Source organism: Poecilia reticulata, chromosome 3, assembly GCF_904066995.2.
Source record: "Poecilia reticulata chromosome 3, P_reticulata-male-v2, whole genome shotgun sequence".
Classification (NCBI taxonomy): Eukaryota; Metazoa; Chordata; class Actinopteri; order Cyprinodontiformes; family Poeciliidae; genus Poecilia; species Poecilia reticulata.
The window spans coordinates 12,105,513-12,122,182 of record NC_088832.1 but is presented as its reverse complement, the minus strand read 5'-3'; the positions used below and the strand labels follow the sequence as shown (position 1 = coordinate 12,122,182).

General features: G+C 39.7%; 2 protein-coding genes across 3 annotated transcripts; one reads left to right on the top strand and one right to left on the bottom strand.

The window, feature by feature from the left end:
* Positions 1-339: 339 nt before the first annotated feature.
* fsd2 (fibronectin type III and SPRY domain containing 2) lies at positions 340-8,624 on the top strand. Of its 2 annotated transcripts, XM_008404539.2 has the most exons (14): positions 340-441; positions 596-698; positions 892-1,176; positions 1,449-1,544; positions 2,284-2,517; positions 2,660-2,682; positions 2,912-3,033; positions 3,418-3,582; positions 3,683-3,817; positions 4,783-4,936; positions 5,487-5,620; positions 6,697-6,829; positions 6,927-7,103; positions 8,232-8,624. In XM_008404539.2, exons 3-14 carry the CDS (start codon positions 925-927, stop codon positions 8,479-8,481), a joined length of 1,875 nt encoding a protein of 624 aa, XP_008402761.1. In that variant the 5' UTR covers positions 340-441; positions 596-698; positions 892-924; the 3' UTR covers positions 8,482-8,624. The 2 variants fall into 2 exon arrangements, with proteins under 2 accessions (XP_008402761.1, XP_017159418.1); XM_017303929.2 differs by lacking the exon at positions 340-441 and having other exon boundaries at positions 458-698.
* LOC103462047 (KH homology domain-containing protein 4-like) lies at positions 8,618-15,608 on the bottom strand. The gene is made up of 14 exons (XM_008404538.3): positions 15,436-15,608; positions 14,595-14,862; positions 14,395-14,514; positions 14,231-14,304; positions 13,703-13,755; positions 13,365-13,570; positions 12,663-12,871; positions 12,379-12,439; positions 12,064-12,121; positions 11,632-11,870; positions 10,769-10,873; positions 10,298-10,383; positions 10,096-10,220; positions 8,618-9,621 (listed from the first exon to the last, which is right to left on the bottom strand). The coding sequence occupies exons 1-14, from the start codon at positions 15,462-15,464 to the stop codon at positions 9,491-9,493; spliced, it is 1,764 nt and encodes a 587-aa protein (XP_008402760.1). The 5' UTR covers positions 15,465-15,608; the 3' UTR covers positions 8,618-9,490.
* Positions 15,609-16,670: the final 1,062 nt, after the last annotated feature.

Genomic DNA, 16,670 nt, shown 5'->3' with positions numbered 1-16,670 from the left:
AGGAAAAAAAATTAATCGTTCTGCCCATAAATGAAAAAAGTCGTGCCTATGAGATTATTTAGTCGTGGCCATTATTTTGTATTTATTCATGTGGCCAGACGGGTTTCATAAAAAGCAGAAAAATTACAGATATTGTGTTATTAATTAGGAGTTAGGTGCAATAAAAATTCTAGCCTAAATGACAGCAAACTTAAATAAACGGTTCTAAGACAAATGTCCATCTTGAGGATATTACTAACTCAAGATGGAATCAACAGGAACTAAATCACAAATTAGGTCAAAATCAAATCAAAATGTGGTCATTAGGTTCATGTTGAAAAGTTACGAGGTTAAATGAACGCACCACAACACTCCATGTTTTGTGTTCAACTTTGACCTTTAAATCAGCTGTTGGGGGATTTCCATCTTAAATTACCGACTCAAATAATCCTGCTGATACCGGTATGGTCATTTATATTTTACAATATCAAAAAAACTTTTCTGCTTTCTGTGTAATATAGATCGCATATTCTCTTTAACAGAAACAAATCTGGCGTATATATTTGAAATAGTTGTGACATATGAGCAGTGTGAGTTGATTCTATTTTCGTCACAGCCTCAGCTTTCGGGATTGGACCCCCTCACAAAGTTTGCCTGTCGGACACAAAAACAAGCCCGGATCAGTTATTCGGAGAAGATTATTTTAGTGAATTATTGAGGTAATTATTTTATTAACTGCTCAATATAACCCCCAGTTTAATTTATTTATCGGAAGCAAATCACTAAAACACAATTGCAGATTTTAAAATTCTTATTTATTTATATTTAAACATTTTCATAGACCTACACGCTTATATAATTTAGAAAAAGATGATCAGAATGAATCTATTCTTCAACCTGTGCATGTTGCAGACCCCTGTCCACTGTGCACAGTCAGTGCTCTCAATGGACCTGAATGACATCAGAGGGGGCAGGCTGGCTGTGATCTCAGAAGAGAGCGAGCAGCAGGACTTCTGCAGAGAGTCGAGCACCATGGAGGCATACAATGTTGTTCCAGAGCCTGGAGGAAGGACCTTCCAGAGGTTTTCAGTCAACACCAATGAGTCGTTGCGGTTCGAACCCTGTGAAGACAGCTGTCCGTCCCCCGCCGGGGCAGAAGATGGACGTGATGATGTGTTTGAGAAGGGAGAATGTGAGGTGAGGGACACTAACACCACAACAGCATGTCATTTGTTAACTCATTTTAAATTTTTTTGGGGCGGGGTTAATTTGCCTTTAAACCAGTTTTTCACAGATAATTGACAACAACAAAAAAGTAGCAATAAAACTAATGGATGTTTAAATTTGTGAAAAACACAATAGTCTGTCTGTCATTTTATTCTCAGTTGCATGTCAATGAAAAACTACTATGCAATTTTTTAAAAATTAAATTAGGAAAGTGTTGGACCCTGAGTCTCATCTGCTTTCAGGGTGAGATCACCTCCATCAGGAACCAGCTGCAGGGGAAGGTTTCTGAGATGGAGAACTTTGCTGGTCATTTGGAGGAAATCTTTCTCACTGTGGAGGTAAACCTATACTTATGTGTGAAAGTTTTATGCAACTGATATCTCAAATGATTAAAAACAAAAACAAATTAGGGGAGTGAAAGCTTCATATGTTATTATTGGGTTTGACTTTCTTTGGGAAGTTGCAAGTTAAAATGCGTTGCTAAGGAAAATGACATGGTAGCATCTAAATTTAATTTCTAGACATTTGATTTGACTCACAATTTAAATACATTATTTCTGTTTGATTTGCTACAACACAACTATTTGATTGTTGTCCAGTTTTGACATTTTAGTTTGTGAATTAGTGACAGAAACCACAGGTTGCTTCCGCTGCTTTCTTGATCTCCTGGTCTTCCTAGATCACAGTTTTCATCTGAACCCAATTCAATGCAACAAAATTCCTATCTTTGTTTTTTACAAACTAAACTATGTTCCATAGAATCTGTAATCTCAGTGTTATAGATTTTGAAGTAGGTGTTATTTAAGTTATCGCAACTGACTGAATATCTGCGAAATTACCCTTTTCGTTTCTGACCAATTAGAATCCAATTTCAGCATTGCACTGTTTCACAATTCACCCTTACTGACTAAAAGTTTGCCAGGGAGCAATTTAAATATTCTAGTCTGCCTTTGAATTTGAAATGGCTCATTTCTTGAAACCCTGGTCCACTCTCAGTGCACGTAGCAGCAGAACTGAACACGCAGATCAATGTTTTCAGTCTCAAAACTGCATCAGATCGCCTGAATGTTGGTCCAGGAGAACTTCGGCCGCCAGGAGCAGCACTTGGAGCAGCACTACAACGACGTGCTGCAGACGTTGTCCCAGCGCTACGACGACAGGGAGACGGGACTGCAGGAGGAGAAGAAGAGCAAGTTGGAGTCCCTGTACAACCAGCTGGTGGCCTGTGGGCAGGCGCTGGACACCTCGAAGGAGCTCATCGAGACGGCCCAGGAGGTTTACCGCTGCCAGGACAAGAGGCTTTTCCTAAAGGTAGCTCAACTTGGTTTAGTTAGAGATTATTTAGTTTTTCATACACAAAATAAAACATATCAGTTATGATATTTCAAAATGTAAATGTAAAAAAATAAAATAAAATCCTGTTTGATAGATTCCTTTTGACTTTTGTTGACAGACAGTTATGCCCGTCGTTAAAAGGTAATCACGAAGCTGCTCTGTGTGTGTGCATGTTGTGACACTAGCAGGGACTGAAGAGTGATTTGGGAGGACCTAGCATCGATAGCACAAAGCCAACATATAAACTCTTTATTGGTGTTGCTTTATTTTAATGTTCGTGCACATGTGTGATCCAGATGGCATGACGCTTGAACATTCATCTTTGTTTTAAATCTTGTAATTTACCAGAACGATCTGTATGCTTCACTAGAGTCGAGGAGTTTGCCAAGGAGGACATCGACCCCTCGCTGTCGACGAGTCTTGAATTCAGCACGCCGCTGGCCGATCTGTCAGACGTGAAAACAATGATGGACTCCATCAATGTTGTGCCAGGTCTGAATCATAAATGAATCACCTATTGAAGTAAATCACAAGGATATTGGAATAATGCGCAACATAGGAAACTCTGTGATACAGAGATTGCCCACACAATATACACATCCCATCAAACATGCCCGTATCTCCTGCATAAAAAAATTATGCGGACCGATTGAAATATACACCTTTACTAATATTTTTGTTTTTAAAGTTTTCCTTAGCAACAAGCTTGTAGGAATTCCCTGACTGGATACTTGAGCTTTCTTCTTGGCAAAAGTGGTACTGCTCATTTAAATTAACTAAAGTTTACTAGATGAAGCTATTTTGACACGTGTGTTTTTTGGTTGGTGTCTTGATAACAACCGTGGACTGACTTGTGTATTTGCGTCACACAAACAGCTCCGTCTGCACCAGTGATCAACCCACAGCTGCCCAACTCGGCCACCCAGACCTCCCTGCATGTGTGCTGGAGCTTATTCTCCGACGACACGGTGGAGTACTACGAGCTTTACTACCGACCGGTGCTGGAGGACACGCCTGCAGACAGTACCTGTGCACCGCAGGGTACACTGGATGATGACACCATTACAAATATAGTGTTGTGGAATTGTTGTTTATATATTTCAGCAACAGTCCAACTAAATGGATGTGGGTTTTTTTCCAGAAAGCAAGATAAAAGTGAAGGAGACCCATTGCACTGTGACAGACTTGCTCCCCAATGCTCAATATGAGCTCTGGGTGACGGCTACCAACACGACAGGCATCAGCCCAGCGAGTGAGAAGGCCTTGTATATGACAGGTAATTTAGTGCCACACTGTTCTAACAACACTATCTATAGGTGCACCGAGAATCACTCACCCGCCGCTGCAAATTAGATTTATTGGCAAATTAAACAAAACTGTAGTTCCATGTGCTATTATAAGTGCTTTCTTCGAATTAGATAGAAAATGACACTTTCAATGAAAACTGCAGTCTCCAAATTACTCAACCAGTTTATGAAGAGAGTATTTTGCACTTAATAGAGCAGCCTTTTGCTGTTCTGGCCTGCTGCAAATGGGATTTATAGCTAGGCACCAGGTTCTGGCAGCTTTCCTGAGGACTCTGTGCCTGCTGCTCATACACAAGGGCCTCCAGTTCACTATTATTTCTGGACTTGTGTGCTGTACCTGCCTTTTTCAAATCCCCAACTCATGAGAGTTCAAGACAATCATTGTTCTTGCATTCTAATATTTACCAGGACATCTTGTCCTGAAACCAAGTTATAGTGGAGCAGGAGCTTCTTAAAAAAGGGACGTGAAATTGCAAATTAAAATTCATATTTGATTTATATAACATTTTTATAACAACTGAAGGTAACATAGTTACTTGATTGTGCTATAAATGGCACTATGTGTCTGGAAAATACATAATAGCACCCCTTAAACTTTTTCTCTGAATTTCTTGAACTTGGTCATATTTTTAACACTCAGTGAGACGTTGCCATGAACAAAGTGTTCAGTCTCACAAACCCAATCCAAATAATAAAAATATCTCATTGTTGACATCAGTTGTGCCTGAGATAACATCTAGTTTTCTAATTTGTGCTCTGATAAAGAATTATATTCAGTTGGTTGAATAGTTTTGAGGATTTCTTAGATTTTAAAAGCAAGATTGTTGCATTTGTATACAAGTTGTTTTTTTTTTTTTGTTTTTTGTATAACTTCAGTTGCAAGTACTCAAGAGGCTTGACCCTATAAATGAAAGCCCAAATCGTGTCTCCGTAGTGCCGTCGCCTCCTGTGATCAAGCAGAGGGAGTGCAGCAGCTGCCCAGAAGCTGCTCTGATCCGATGGGAGTCAGGGAACACCAACCCTGTAGACTCCTACACCGTGGAGCTCAGTGAGACGGGAACTGTTGGCACAGAGAGCAACATTACCGAGTAAGAACCGAGCTATTTATACACCACCTCAGTCTTACTCAATGATTATGTAATGATTTCTTAAGAAAAATGGGAAAAAAATTGCTTAAGGTGTCAGGTTTGCAATATACTGCTCCCTGAGGTATTGGGACTCTTCATGTGCTTTGGTAGACACGAGGCCTGTTGTTGTATCGTCTTCATATAGAGCCAGGGTTGTGCATGCCTGGGATTTTTCCAGGTCCCTTGGTTATAGAGCTGCTGAATCAAGACATTCTCTGTCCTAGAAAATCTATTCTTAGCTTCAGCTCCTGCAGCAGTGTTTGCCTCAGCTGGAAGTGTGTCCTCACACTTCATCATTTCTTATTTTTCATCAGCTTGCTGCAAAAATACAAACTATTTAAAGCTCCAGATTACAGCGCTGAATTTACTCATTTGGTGTTTTACAAAGGATGAGGTGTAGTAAATTTTACCTGGCTGTAAAAAGCAACTACTCAAAAAGTGACCTTTGATTTGAACTTGATTTAAGAAAGAAAAATTTTATTTATTTTTTCCCTTCATGTGTTGTGTCTAGGTCTATAGTAGCCGTGCCCACCTGTCAGTGTCTGATCCAGCTGCAGGCAGGGCGACAATACCTCATCTCTGTAAGAGCGGTCAACATTGGAGGTCCGAGTGACAAGAGTGATGCTATAACCATCTCCACAACTGGTAAAAACAAATCTTGCTGAAAATCTTTGAGTTATTTTGACTAGTAGAGGACACAATACTCTGAGCTATTTATTTACCGTATATATATATAGATATATATATCTAAATATATATATATATCTATATATATAGATGTATATATATACTAATAAACTGCCAAACATCTTAACAAAAAAAAACTGTTAAGATGTTGCACTTAACATCATTGCATTTTTGTGTTTTTCATTTATGTGGTTTCTATTCTTTATTTAAAGATTTTTCTCACTAATATTTTATAGATTCCAGCAGAACAGTTGAACCGTTTGCTATTTTGCATAGAAGGTTTGGTCAACCCAGAGTATAAGTGAACCAAGCTGCTGCACAGGCCCAACGCACCACTAGGGGGCCCCCAAGAACCCTGAACTTTTCCCACAGAATCACAGAAGAATTCAGACAACATTGCTTCAATACACAAGTTGCTTCTATTCGGTTTATCTATTGGACAAAACCTGTAGTTACCTGGTAAAGTCAATGGGAAACCAAATTGACTGTATGATAACGTGTTTTGTTGAATCTATAAAGGTTTTCTGAATTGAAAGGTTTTTTTTTTTTTTTAATGGGCATTTTCTTCCTCTTGTCACTTTTAAATAGTTTATTCTAAGCCATACGGTGAAATGGCTTGGGATAAACTATTCACTACACCCTTTTACCAGCAGAATGGGAAGCCATTATGAAGAATATAATACCTGAAAAATATGCTTAATTGATCAGAAGTTGAAATCAGTTTGGCAAACACAGAAAAAAACTACATTTGTTTAAAAAATTGTATCCATAAAATGTTTTGTGAGCTCAAGCCCAAGCAGAATTATTTAGCTATAAATTCTGTCCATCTGCCATCAAGTTGCTATGTTAGGTTACATCTCAATCTAGCACTCCATGAAATGAAACTCTATTGGATAGGCAGTGCTAAAACAAGGCATTTTAAAATAGATCCAATAGAAAACACAGTCAGTTATAGTGGCCTTGTTTGGAAATGGAGCCTCAAGTTTGTAGATATCCTAACAAGAAATCCCATGTGTTATGCGATGACTGAACAGGCACCTTCTTCTACCTTCTGGAGGACACCGCTCATCCCTGTCTCTCCATGTCAGAAGATGGCTTCACTATATTCTATGGAGACGAGGAGTTGCCCATAACTGCAATGGCTTTTGAGGACAACACTTTCACAAGGTGAAGTGTCCCAGCAGCTGCTTAGTGCGACAAAGCGTCATTGAAACATCCAGCTGAACCTTTAATTTTAAGTATACATGTGTGTGCTTTTGTACAGATGCGTAGCCGTTTTGGGGGATCTGATTCCAGTGCGAGGCCGGCATTACTGGGAAGTCGAGGTGGACGATGAGACCGAGTTTCGTGTCGGAGTTGTGTACGAAGACACGGAGAGGGACGCGTACCTCGGTGCCAACAGTAGCTCCTGGTGTATGAGACACATTCGCACCCCGTCCAGGTAAACGGTGCACAACTCCAGTGTCTCCTTATATCCACGGGAAAACTAGGTCACTGATTGCATTTTGGTTAAATCAAGAAATGTTCTTAGTTTGATGCTTGTTTTCTGAATTGCTGTTTGGCTTAAGTCAAACATTTCCTTTGTTCTGGTGTCCAAATAATTACATTTAGACTCAACTGCACAAGTCCTGGTCTTTGTCCTAACATTAGGTTAGCCCTCATGTTTTTCTCAAGAGAGCTGGGTTTCCTCCTTGAACGGACGCATCATAAAAGTTAAACCCATAACAGTAGCAGGAATTTTCTGTAGATCATTTAAGAATGCCGAGTCACGCAGTTCATCATGTGCTTCTGAACCAACTAACGTGATTTTATCCATTTAAGTGAGACTAGCAGTATTTGTCAGTTTTTTTCAAATTTATATTTCTTGTCCACAGATTTTTGTAGATTTTGTATTTTTTCCACCACTGTGCATACCAGGTGCTTTAGTGGCATGTTTAAGTGTAAAACAATAGTCTGCTCAGAATGTATTCCTTACTTTTATCTGGGCTCTTAATTTGCAATCTGATCAATTTTCGAAGCACAACAATTTTCCAACTGCAGCACAAGCAGAGGAAAATTAAACTGGCTCTCGTTTCAACAGTACAAAAGCCCGAGCAGATTTGTTTTCATCCACCATCAGCATTAACGTGCTGATCCTTCACAAGACCATTACTGCAGATCCTGGAAACTGGGCCAGGATTGTATTTTTAGCATTTAAAATTCCCTTTCCTAAGCAAAATACAAAAACGTGCATCAGCCCTGTGAAAGCCTGAGCTCAAAGGAACTACCATGAAATATCTTGTCATGCGTTTCTATAGCAACTGTATTTGATACAAGTCAGGCCGTTTGTCACATTTATCGAGTCATTCATATCAAACGAGCTTCAAATGCGATTCCCCATTGCGGGCAGCTTGTTCATTCTGCCTACGCAAACTTTTAAGTCACATTTCTTATTTTCTTTCATCGGCAGCCATTCGGATATCAGTTGTTGGCTCGGTCTTGTGTTTTTTTCCAGAGGCAGGCGGCCAGCCACATGAGAGAGAAAACAGAACTCTTCCTTCTAATATCGCATTGTCCTCTTTACTTTTAGACATAAATACGAGTTCCTGCATAATGGCTGGACTCCAGACTTGAGGATCACAGTGCATCCGGTGCGCATCGGAGTGGCTCTCGACTACGACAGGGGAACTCTGAGCTTCTTCAATGCTAATCTGGAGCAACATCTGCATACCTTCCACTGTCACTTTCACAATTACGTCCACCCCTGTTTCAGCCTGGACAACCCAGGAGCGCTTACTGTACATAATGGCATACAGGCTCCTGACTACACCTTCATCTGACAGGAAGTCGGTGTCAACAATGTCATAAACGGAACTAATAATTAACCTCAGTTTGCATTATAGTGACATTAAATGTTACAAAAAAAAAAACATTTAGTGTGAATGTTCAGACAGAAACGAGTCAATAAAAACAATATACTTTCTGAAGTTGTTTTATTATAGTATTCCATGGGAACAGGCATACACCATTTTCCAAGATGAGAAAAAGGTTTCACTGAAGTTTATATGTATTTAGACAATCTGTGATTGCAGCAAGGCCAGATGTCGACGCTCAAAATGGGACTTTATTAACAAAAGTTGGAGGGGAAAAAAACAAGAAAGTTTCTCTTTATTAAACAACTGTATTCACATGTTAGAGAAGTCCGCCCTGTGTACCTCCATACTTAGAGACGTGTGTAATGACTGGGATTTAATACCATTTGTTCTGTGTTAAAAGCTGATGAGGGCAACATTTAGAGTCAGATTAAAGTGAAAAAAAGTTGCATTTTTTACAAAAGCTCAAATGACATTTGACTACAAGCACCTGGTTGTTAGCTTCTGTATTTACATCAGCTTAAAAAGTATTTTAGACTAAAAGATATTTCTAAACAAGTTTAACCTTACTTGTGCAAGAGCATCTGGAAACAAACAACAAAAACCTAAACTTAAACATGGATGGACAAAGGAAATAAGAACCTCTGTTTAGACTAGTAAAGCACTACAATTTGGGAATTTACACACTTTAATCAATATACCACATACTGTACGTCACCGTTTTAAACCCGTCAGGTTTAGGTTTATTTGTATGTACGGAAAGTTTTACCTGAATTTTGGTAAGAGCCAAAACAAAGTGAAAACCTGTTTAAGGAAGGATAAAAAGATAAACCAAAGAAAAAAAAAGAGGAGGTAAAATGTATAAAAATGCTGGTATGGTTATTTCAGGGCAGACTTCTCCTTTCATTGTGTCGATATGGTGAGAGTTAAAACTTCTGGTCTGTAAAAATCTCGGACAGTGGGGGGATGACAGACGTTATAGGTTTTCTGTCTTACTGCTGTGTGTCCTCTCATCCTCTTCATCTGAGGAATCTCCGCCGTAGGGCACGAGCCCAGAAGTATCAACGCTCACTTTAGTCTTCTTCACCGACACCTCTTCCTCAACACCTGTAATTACAAAAAAAATGGAGAAAAAGAGAGAAAAAAAAAAGGGGGGAAAGGTGGGAGACATCGGGGAGAAAAGGGGGAGGGGAGGGTGGGCGAGCAAAGAGAGAGAGAGAGAACAAAACCAAATGGAAACCCAGTGAGGAGCCCCACATAAGGCGTGGTTTTTGAGTTGATTTGATCCAGAGCCGTGGGGGGGGAAGGGAAGATATCAAAATCAAACGGCAGCACAGCACACATCCATTACAGGCACGTCCAGGAGAAACATGTTGAGAGAGAGAACAAGGGAAAGACAAAAAACATATACAAGAAGAGCACGTTAGTGAGTTCCAGCAGTGTTGCGCTTCAAACAGGTCTCCACTCCTCCCCCATTGATCCATGGGGGGAGATGCTACGACATGCAACACGCAACTCCACAGAAGTAAACGTCTGAGCTCTCAGGCTCTCTGAGTACATCGGAAGAGAAGAAGTGCATACCCGTTGACGCGGGGGCGGCGGGGGGCGGGCTGGCCGGGGCTTCTGGCGCGGCGGCGTCCCTCGGCCTCTTGCGCGTAATGGGGGGAGGAGCCACAAACGGCGATGGAGGAGGAGGCATCAATATCCTGAAGGGATACGAACGTCAACATTGTCCCAAAATCAACTTGAAGGAAACCTGAGAGACCATCTGTAGAAATCCAACCTTTCTACAACTTTCTCCTCTCCTACGCTGGATGAAGGAAGGGTGGACTCCAGGTGAGCAGGACCCTCTGGAGAGCAGCTGGCAGGCTGCAGAGGAAGTCATGCATCACTTTAGAAAAATGTTGTTTATGAAACAGTAATTGCAAAGAGTAACAAATATTGTTCCAAATCAAAACTTATCTATGATCAATTATTCTACTTCACTCGTGTTTATGGAGAGTGCAAACAGTATGTTATCTGGAATGGCTAATTTGTTAAAATAATATATCAAGAAAGGTGTGTTGTACAAAAGGTATGAAAAAGAAAAAATAAAAAAAATGTATGAGACGATCTAAAAACTTCAAGTGAAACGGCATTGAGTTTCCAGATGCGAAGCTTCAGACATCCTCATGAAACCCAAACTGATCCAAAACTTGAGTACGACCAGAATGAGCTTTAACTGATGCGTAGAGTCACCAGCGCTCCAGCTAACCTGTTCGTCCTTAGCCCCCTCCTGGAAGTGATCTTTGGGACTTCCTGAGTCAGGGGGGGTGTTTAAAGATCCTCCAGGCTCCACTGTCTCACTGCTGCCCGGATCCTTAAGTAGAGCACAACCAACATATGTACACTGCAGTGTGTGTTCAAAGCCTTGTAACACACACACGGTTTTATACATTTCGTCTTTATTCATGTGAAGTGCATTTCGATCTGAAACTGGAATCTCGTTTTGAGTAATTAAAATAGATTAATGACAGAAAGTGACATATAGGGTGTCAAGGGTTAATTTCTCTTAATTTTGATGATTACTGATTACAGCCAATAAAATAAAAGTCTACATCATCAAATAAATACCCTTACCAATATATCTTTAGATACAGGATGTAAAGTTACTACCATATCATAGCCTACAAATTCGTAGGAAAGGCTGCTGCTGCTCATTGCACCACAAGGTGCACAATCAACATAGAAAACTACAAAAATGTCCCCCATCATTTAGGCTGACGTGCATGGAGATACTTTTGAGTAAGCCAACATTCCTGCTATCAAAATCCATTTTAACCGATTGCAATTTACAGAGAAAATTGATGTTTTTTATTACCAGCTGTAGGCTGTAATCTTCCACATTAACAGAAATAAAGGCTTGGAATATAAACACCGAATGTAATCTACATTATGTGGAAGTTTCACTTTTTGAACTGAATTACTAAACAAAATTAATAATCACGTTCTAATTTCCTGCAATGCAAATGTGTAGATATGTAGGGATCTGGTAAAACGTACAGAAGAAAACTGATGTGACCGAAACGTAAACACTGGAAAAAATCTAGACATAAAAGATATCGATGTGTGAGTTACCTGGACAAGAAAGGGATGTGGTTTCCTAGGACACACTGGATACTGAATCATTGCCTGAGAAGATGGAGATGGGGTTGTCGACAGGTTAGATTGACTTGGGGGGCCATTTGCATTACTCCAGTAACCACCGGCTCCTGGATACGCTGCATAGCCGCCAGCATACCCATTTGCTGGGTAGTTATACCAGGACCCCTGGCTAGAGTAACTGCTATTAGTTGAAAATCCATGTGCTGCGTATGCTGAAATGAAATTGTAGAATGTTAATTTTGAAATAAATGGAGTATGGCTTACCAACTCAACTTATTGCTCAACCACTAATGATGCCATGGGAATATTCTCTAATCACAAGAACAATGCAGCCAACCAGTATCTGATATTGGATAAACTTGTTGGAATTTGCCCAGTAGCAGTAATAATAATAATAATACTTACGCTGTGTTGCGCCTGTGGCTGAGTACACTGACCCCATTTGGGCATGTTCAGCTCTCACCTAATGAATAAAAGATGAAAAATAAAAATAACTCAAGAGCGACAAGTTTCACAGAGATTGTACTAATCTGTTGTCAGTAATGAGTCTGTGGGTAGGTGCAGAGCACTCAAGATCCAAGACTCGAGATCAGGCGGTTCACACTACCACATTGATTTTGGAGGTGGGTATCAGTGGAAACTATACGCTTCAGTAGTTTCACCTTCTTGTACCTCCGAATATATTCTCCAATTGTCTACATGGTGACATGGTGAACTTACAGTTTCAAGCAGACTCTCTGTGAGTTTCTTAGCAGACTCTAATCCGGCTGCATTCGGGTGGCTGCGACACACAAAAGAGCTTTTGTTGGACTAGAACGAAGCAGACTCAATAAGGGACTCACAGACAGCAAAACAAAAAGACATTTTATGACTCCAGTGCAAGCAGGCGCATTAGCTGCTCATTGCCTTAACCGAAACCAGACGACGTTGATTACAATTTGTTTCATTTAGAGAGGGAAATCCTTCACGCTACGCCTGAAAGGTTTTATGGGAAGTGAACATACCTGATGTAGACATAAAGAGGCTCAAAAGACTCTCGTTTGGATGCCTGTTCAATGTAACCGGACCCTTTGCCCCTGAGGAAGACTCGAGCCCCCGTCTCGGTCTGGATGTGACTCAGGTACGAACCGGCTGGACCCTCGACCTTTTCCTTCACGCTGAACGAGGGCAACGCTTGGTCCAGGCCCACAAAGATTTTAGTGTGCACAAAACTCTGGGGAACATTAGAAGAATAACAGTGTCAATAATTATGTCCAGTTACACTAGATAAATATTTTTTTCTATAAATTTAAGAGGCTTTGTAAGCAAATGCAGCTATCCAAGGTTTTTCACTCCAAACCAAGGATATTCTCTCTGCTGGTTCATTTTGGAGGCGAGTTTCAGTGAAGGCAACAAACTCCATTTGCCTCACTTTCTTTACCTCCGTTAAAAGGTCTGCTTGAGTCTATAAAAATTAGCTAGAAATACATCTTGAGCCTAGTACATTAATGGCTTTTGATTGTTTATCATTTTTGATTTTTTTCTTGTTCACTGATCTAAAAGATGTTTCATCTTAACAGAAATATCCCTGTTGCGATCTGTATATTTTCCATCGACGCAACAGCGTGAAAACATAAAAACACAAGTAAGAGTGTGTTAACTCTGGGTATTTAACCAGAGGGAAGCCTTGTTGTTTGAACCACAACAGAAATAGGAGGTTTACCCACCCCTGTATGAGGAGCTGCTGGTCGATGTCCCTGGCCCGGCACAGAGTTTGCGTTGGGCAAACGTGGCACAGGAGTGGGAATGACGGGCCGAGGAGGCTGAGGGTAAAGAGTGAGTGGTGGGATCACAGGAACCTGCTGTCCTCCGGACGCTGCTGAGGCTCTTATCACATCTTCAGAAATTATCTCCTTTATTCTCATCACAGCTTCTGATATCCCAAAGGAAAAAGAACAAAAAATGTGAGATGAGAAAAAAAAAAAAACTGACAGGTGCCTTATGAATCTTTCAAAAACAATATCAAATTTCCTAATTGAAAAAAATATATAAAAATCCTACTTACTATTGACTTGCTCTTGTGTTTTTCCCTGAACATGTAAATACAAAGGTCTTTGTCTGAAAGGCATTAGATCACAAATGTTAGGGAAACATTTGCACTAAACACTTTTCCCATAAGTCCAATGTGCACAAAATAAAAAATTTTCACTGAAAAATAAAAAAAATTAAACATTTCTACACTTCCACTTGACATCTAGTAAGATATTACAAAGGTTTTGGAGATGTATTGCATACAAATCTCAATTGTTTGGAAAAATAAAAAAAAAGACTGCATGACAAACTATGACAATACAGTAAAGTTAAAGTTCAAATACAGCATATATTTCCTATATTATCTCATACATAAATCAAATTATTAATGTCTCAGGTGTTATTTCTTGTTTCACTCTCTCAAAACTTCCACTCCGCTTAAAAAAATATTATCCCATCACAAATTCTTTTTGTTTGTTTTTTTAAAGAAATTGTTAAAAATGTCAGAAGTCTGAAGAACTAGTCATGGAAAATAAAACATTACATTCCCTGTGCAACATACCCTCCCGCTCCTTTTTCAATTTCAGGCATGTAAAGACCTTTAGTTGAGACAACGGCTCCACTACATAACCTGATCTGAAAAACAGAAGAAGAAATTAAATGTTATAAATATATATATACATAAAAAAGTTTGTTTTTTGTGTTTAATGCCAGTTTTTCACTTACCTCCTCTTGTGTTTTTCCTTTAGTAAGAAGTTCTCTGCAGTTCAGCGGTACGTCATTTATGTCGACCTCTGTGACCACCATTTCTTCTACAGGGGTTGGAACAGGGATACTTGGGGGTTTCTTAATAAAACAAAGTATTAGTATTGCAAAAACAGAAAAAGACTTCCTTCCAGATTTTTTATTTTTTTTTAACTATGCACCTTTGGAAGTAATGGTGGAGGAGTTAAAAGTTTTCCCTTTGCCATCAACATGGCATTTATTTTAGCAGCCATGGCTGCTGCTTTCTCAACTCCCCCTGTTGGCGTTTCTTCTGCCTCTGGTGCCTGAGAGGCTCGGCTGTGAGACCCGGTGGAGCCGACAACCCCGGGGAAGGCGACGGGGAGCGTGGCATTGCCAATACTCTTCTGTTGCTGCACATCCACATTCTTTTTAGGTTGTGCTGGTTGATCCCAGCGACTTGTTAGGCAGCTGGAAAAAAAAAACAAAAAAAAAAAACATACGGACACAAAAAAGTACAACAGTTAAACGAAGACACTTCATACAATGCAGAGTTAAGCTCACGTTCATGTTTTCACCATCCCTTTCCTTTCTCCGATCTCTAATGTAGTTCACCACTAATATTTTACATTAAGGCAGTTTATATTTGACCAAATGTGTATCTCTCAGCAATAAATTATTTCCTTACCTTCCGAAATATAAAGAAAACAATATAAGCAATTTAGCATTCCACAGACGCTGAAGCTAATGTTGGGTTAGCTAACGCCGATTTACGATTCTAGTTTAAACTGTTTAAACCACCGAGAGACCAACAATAAATTTTTATAGTAGCAAGTAGAATTAATCCTAAGATATCGGTTATATATTTTGATTTCAGTCAAAATAAGTCACACAAATACTACCTGAGCCAACTTTTACTACTAGGCCAAGAAGCTATTAGGCAGCTAACGCAGCAACTAGCGTTAGCGTAGCAAGACATGGCTAACACGGCCTCGGCTTGTGAGCTCGTTCCTCGAGTTATCTCCAAAATAAGGTAATACTCACGGCGTTTGTCCTGTCATTCCCGAAGACATAGCACGACCCCGGAAAATATAAATGTTTTTTAAAATGTCTCTAATATAGATAATGTTGAACGACCGCAGCCATCAGTCCGACGTCGCCGACTGTTTCCTCTGACGACTTTGTCGCAAAGTCTGATCTGACGGAAGTTGGGCTGTTTTTTATGTTACGTAACGTCAGTCTGGAACAATCTGCGCGCCACTGTACACACAGAGGTAAGATCGATGAGTCGACAGACAGAGCTGTACGGGGCCCAAATGTCACACAGTGAACCAGGTTAAACTTATTCCGCCTTCCACAGCAAAACTTATACAACTTAGGTCACTGCAAAGAAAAGAAGTCTCATAAAAGCTCATATTTAAGATAATATATCATAATGAAAACGTTTTGTTTTTCTGTACTACTGAAAATGCCACCTCTTAAATCCCTTTTAATGTGTCTAGTTGGAAAAGAGAAATCATACAGCTCAAAATAAAAATTGAAGGGTTAGATCAGTGCATTTATATTCAAATTCAAAAACAGTTTTGAAGAATAAGGTTGGATTGATGCACCTTTATATTGTTCACTTCATATAACAGACGTTTAACCTTTCTGTATTTGGAAGAAGTCTTTAATATAGCAAGGAACATTTTCACTTTGAGCGTATTTCACAGTAATCAAGAATGAAACCACATTTATTGTTCCTCTTTTCAGATGAAAAAGGTAAGTATCTGGGGAAAAAGGACTCCACTCTGATCAGGATCTTTGAGCATGGTGAGACTCCTTCATACCTTTATTAAAATACTGTCATTGAATTATTGCAAAAACAATCAAGTAAGTTGGTTCTAGTTGTAATATGACTCAAAAAGTCATTTAGGAGTGGACAGTGTTTTTTTCCATCTTGTGCCAACGGCCAATGTTGTGGTTGACCAACAACAAACACGTCCCGTCCGTCTTTGTTGGTGCCGTCTCTCTTCACGTCTCCTCACCTCCAACTGGTTGAGGCAGATGGCTGTCCTCTCTGAGCCCGGTCACGCCAAAGATTTCTTCCTATTTAAAAGAAACTTTTTCTTTCCAGCCTGAATGTCATTGTTGGGTCTGTTCTTGTAGTTTTGCAAAAAAAAAAAAAAAAAAAAGATTTTAGCAGTAAGTATGAACACCAATGTTACTTTAAACCTAATTTGGATTTTTTTTTTCCTCCAAAAATTCTTATGCTGTCTACTTGATCTTTGCAGAAGATG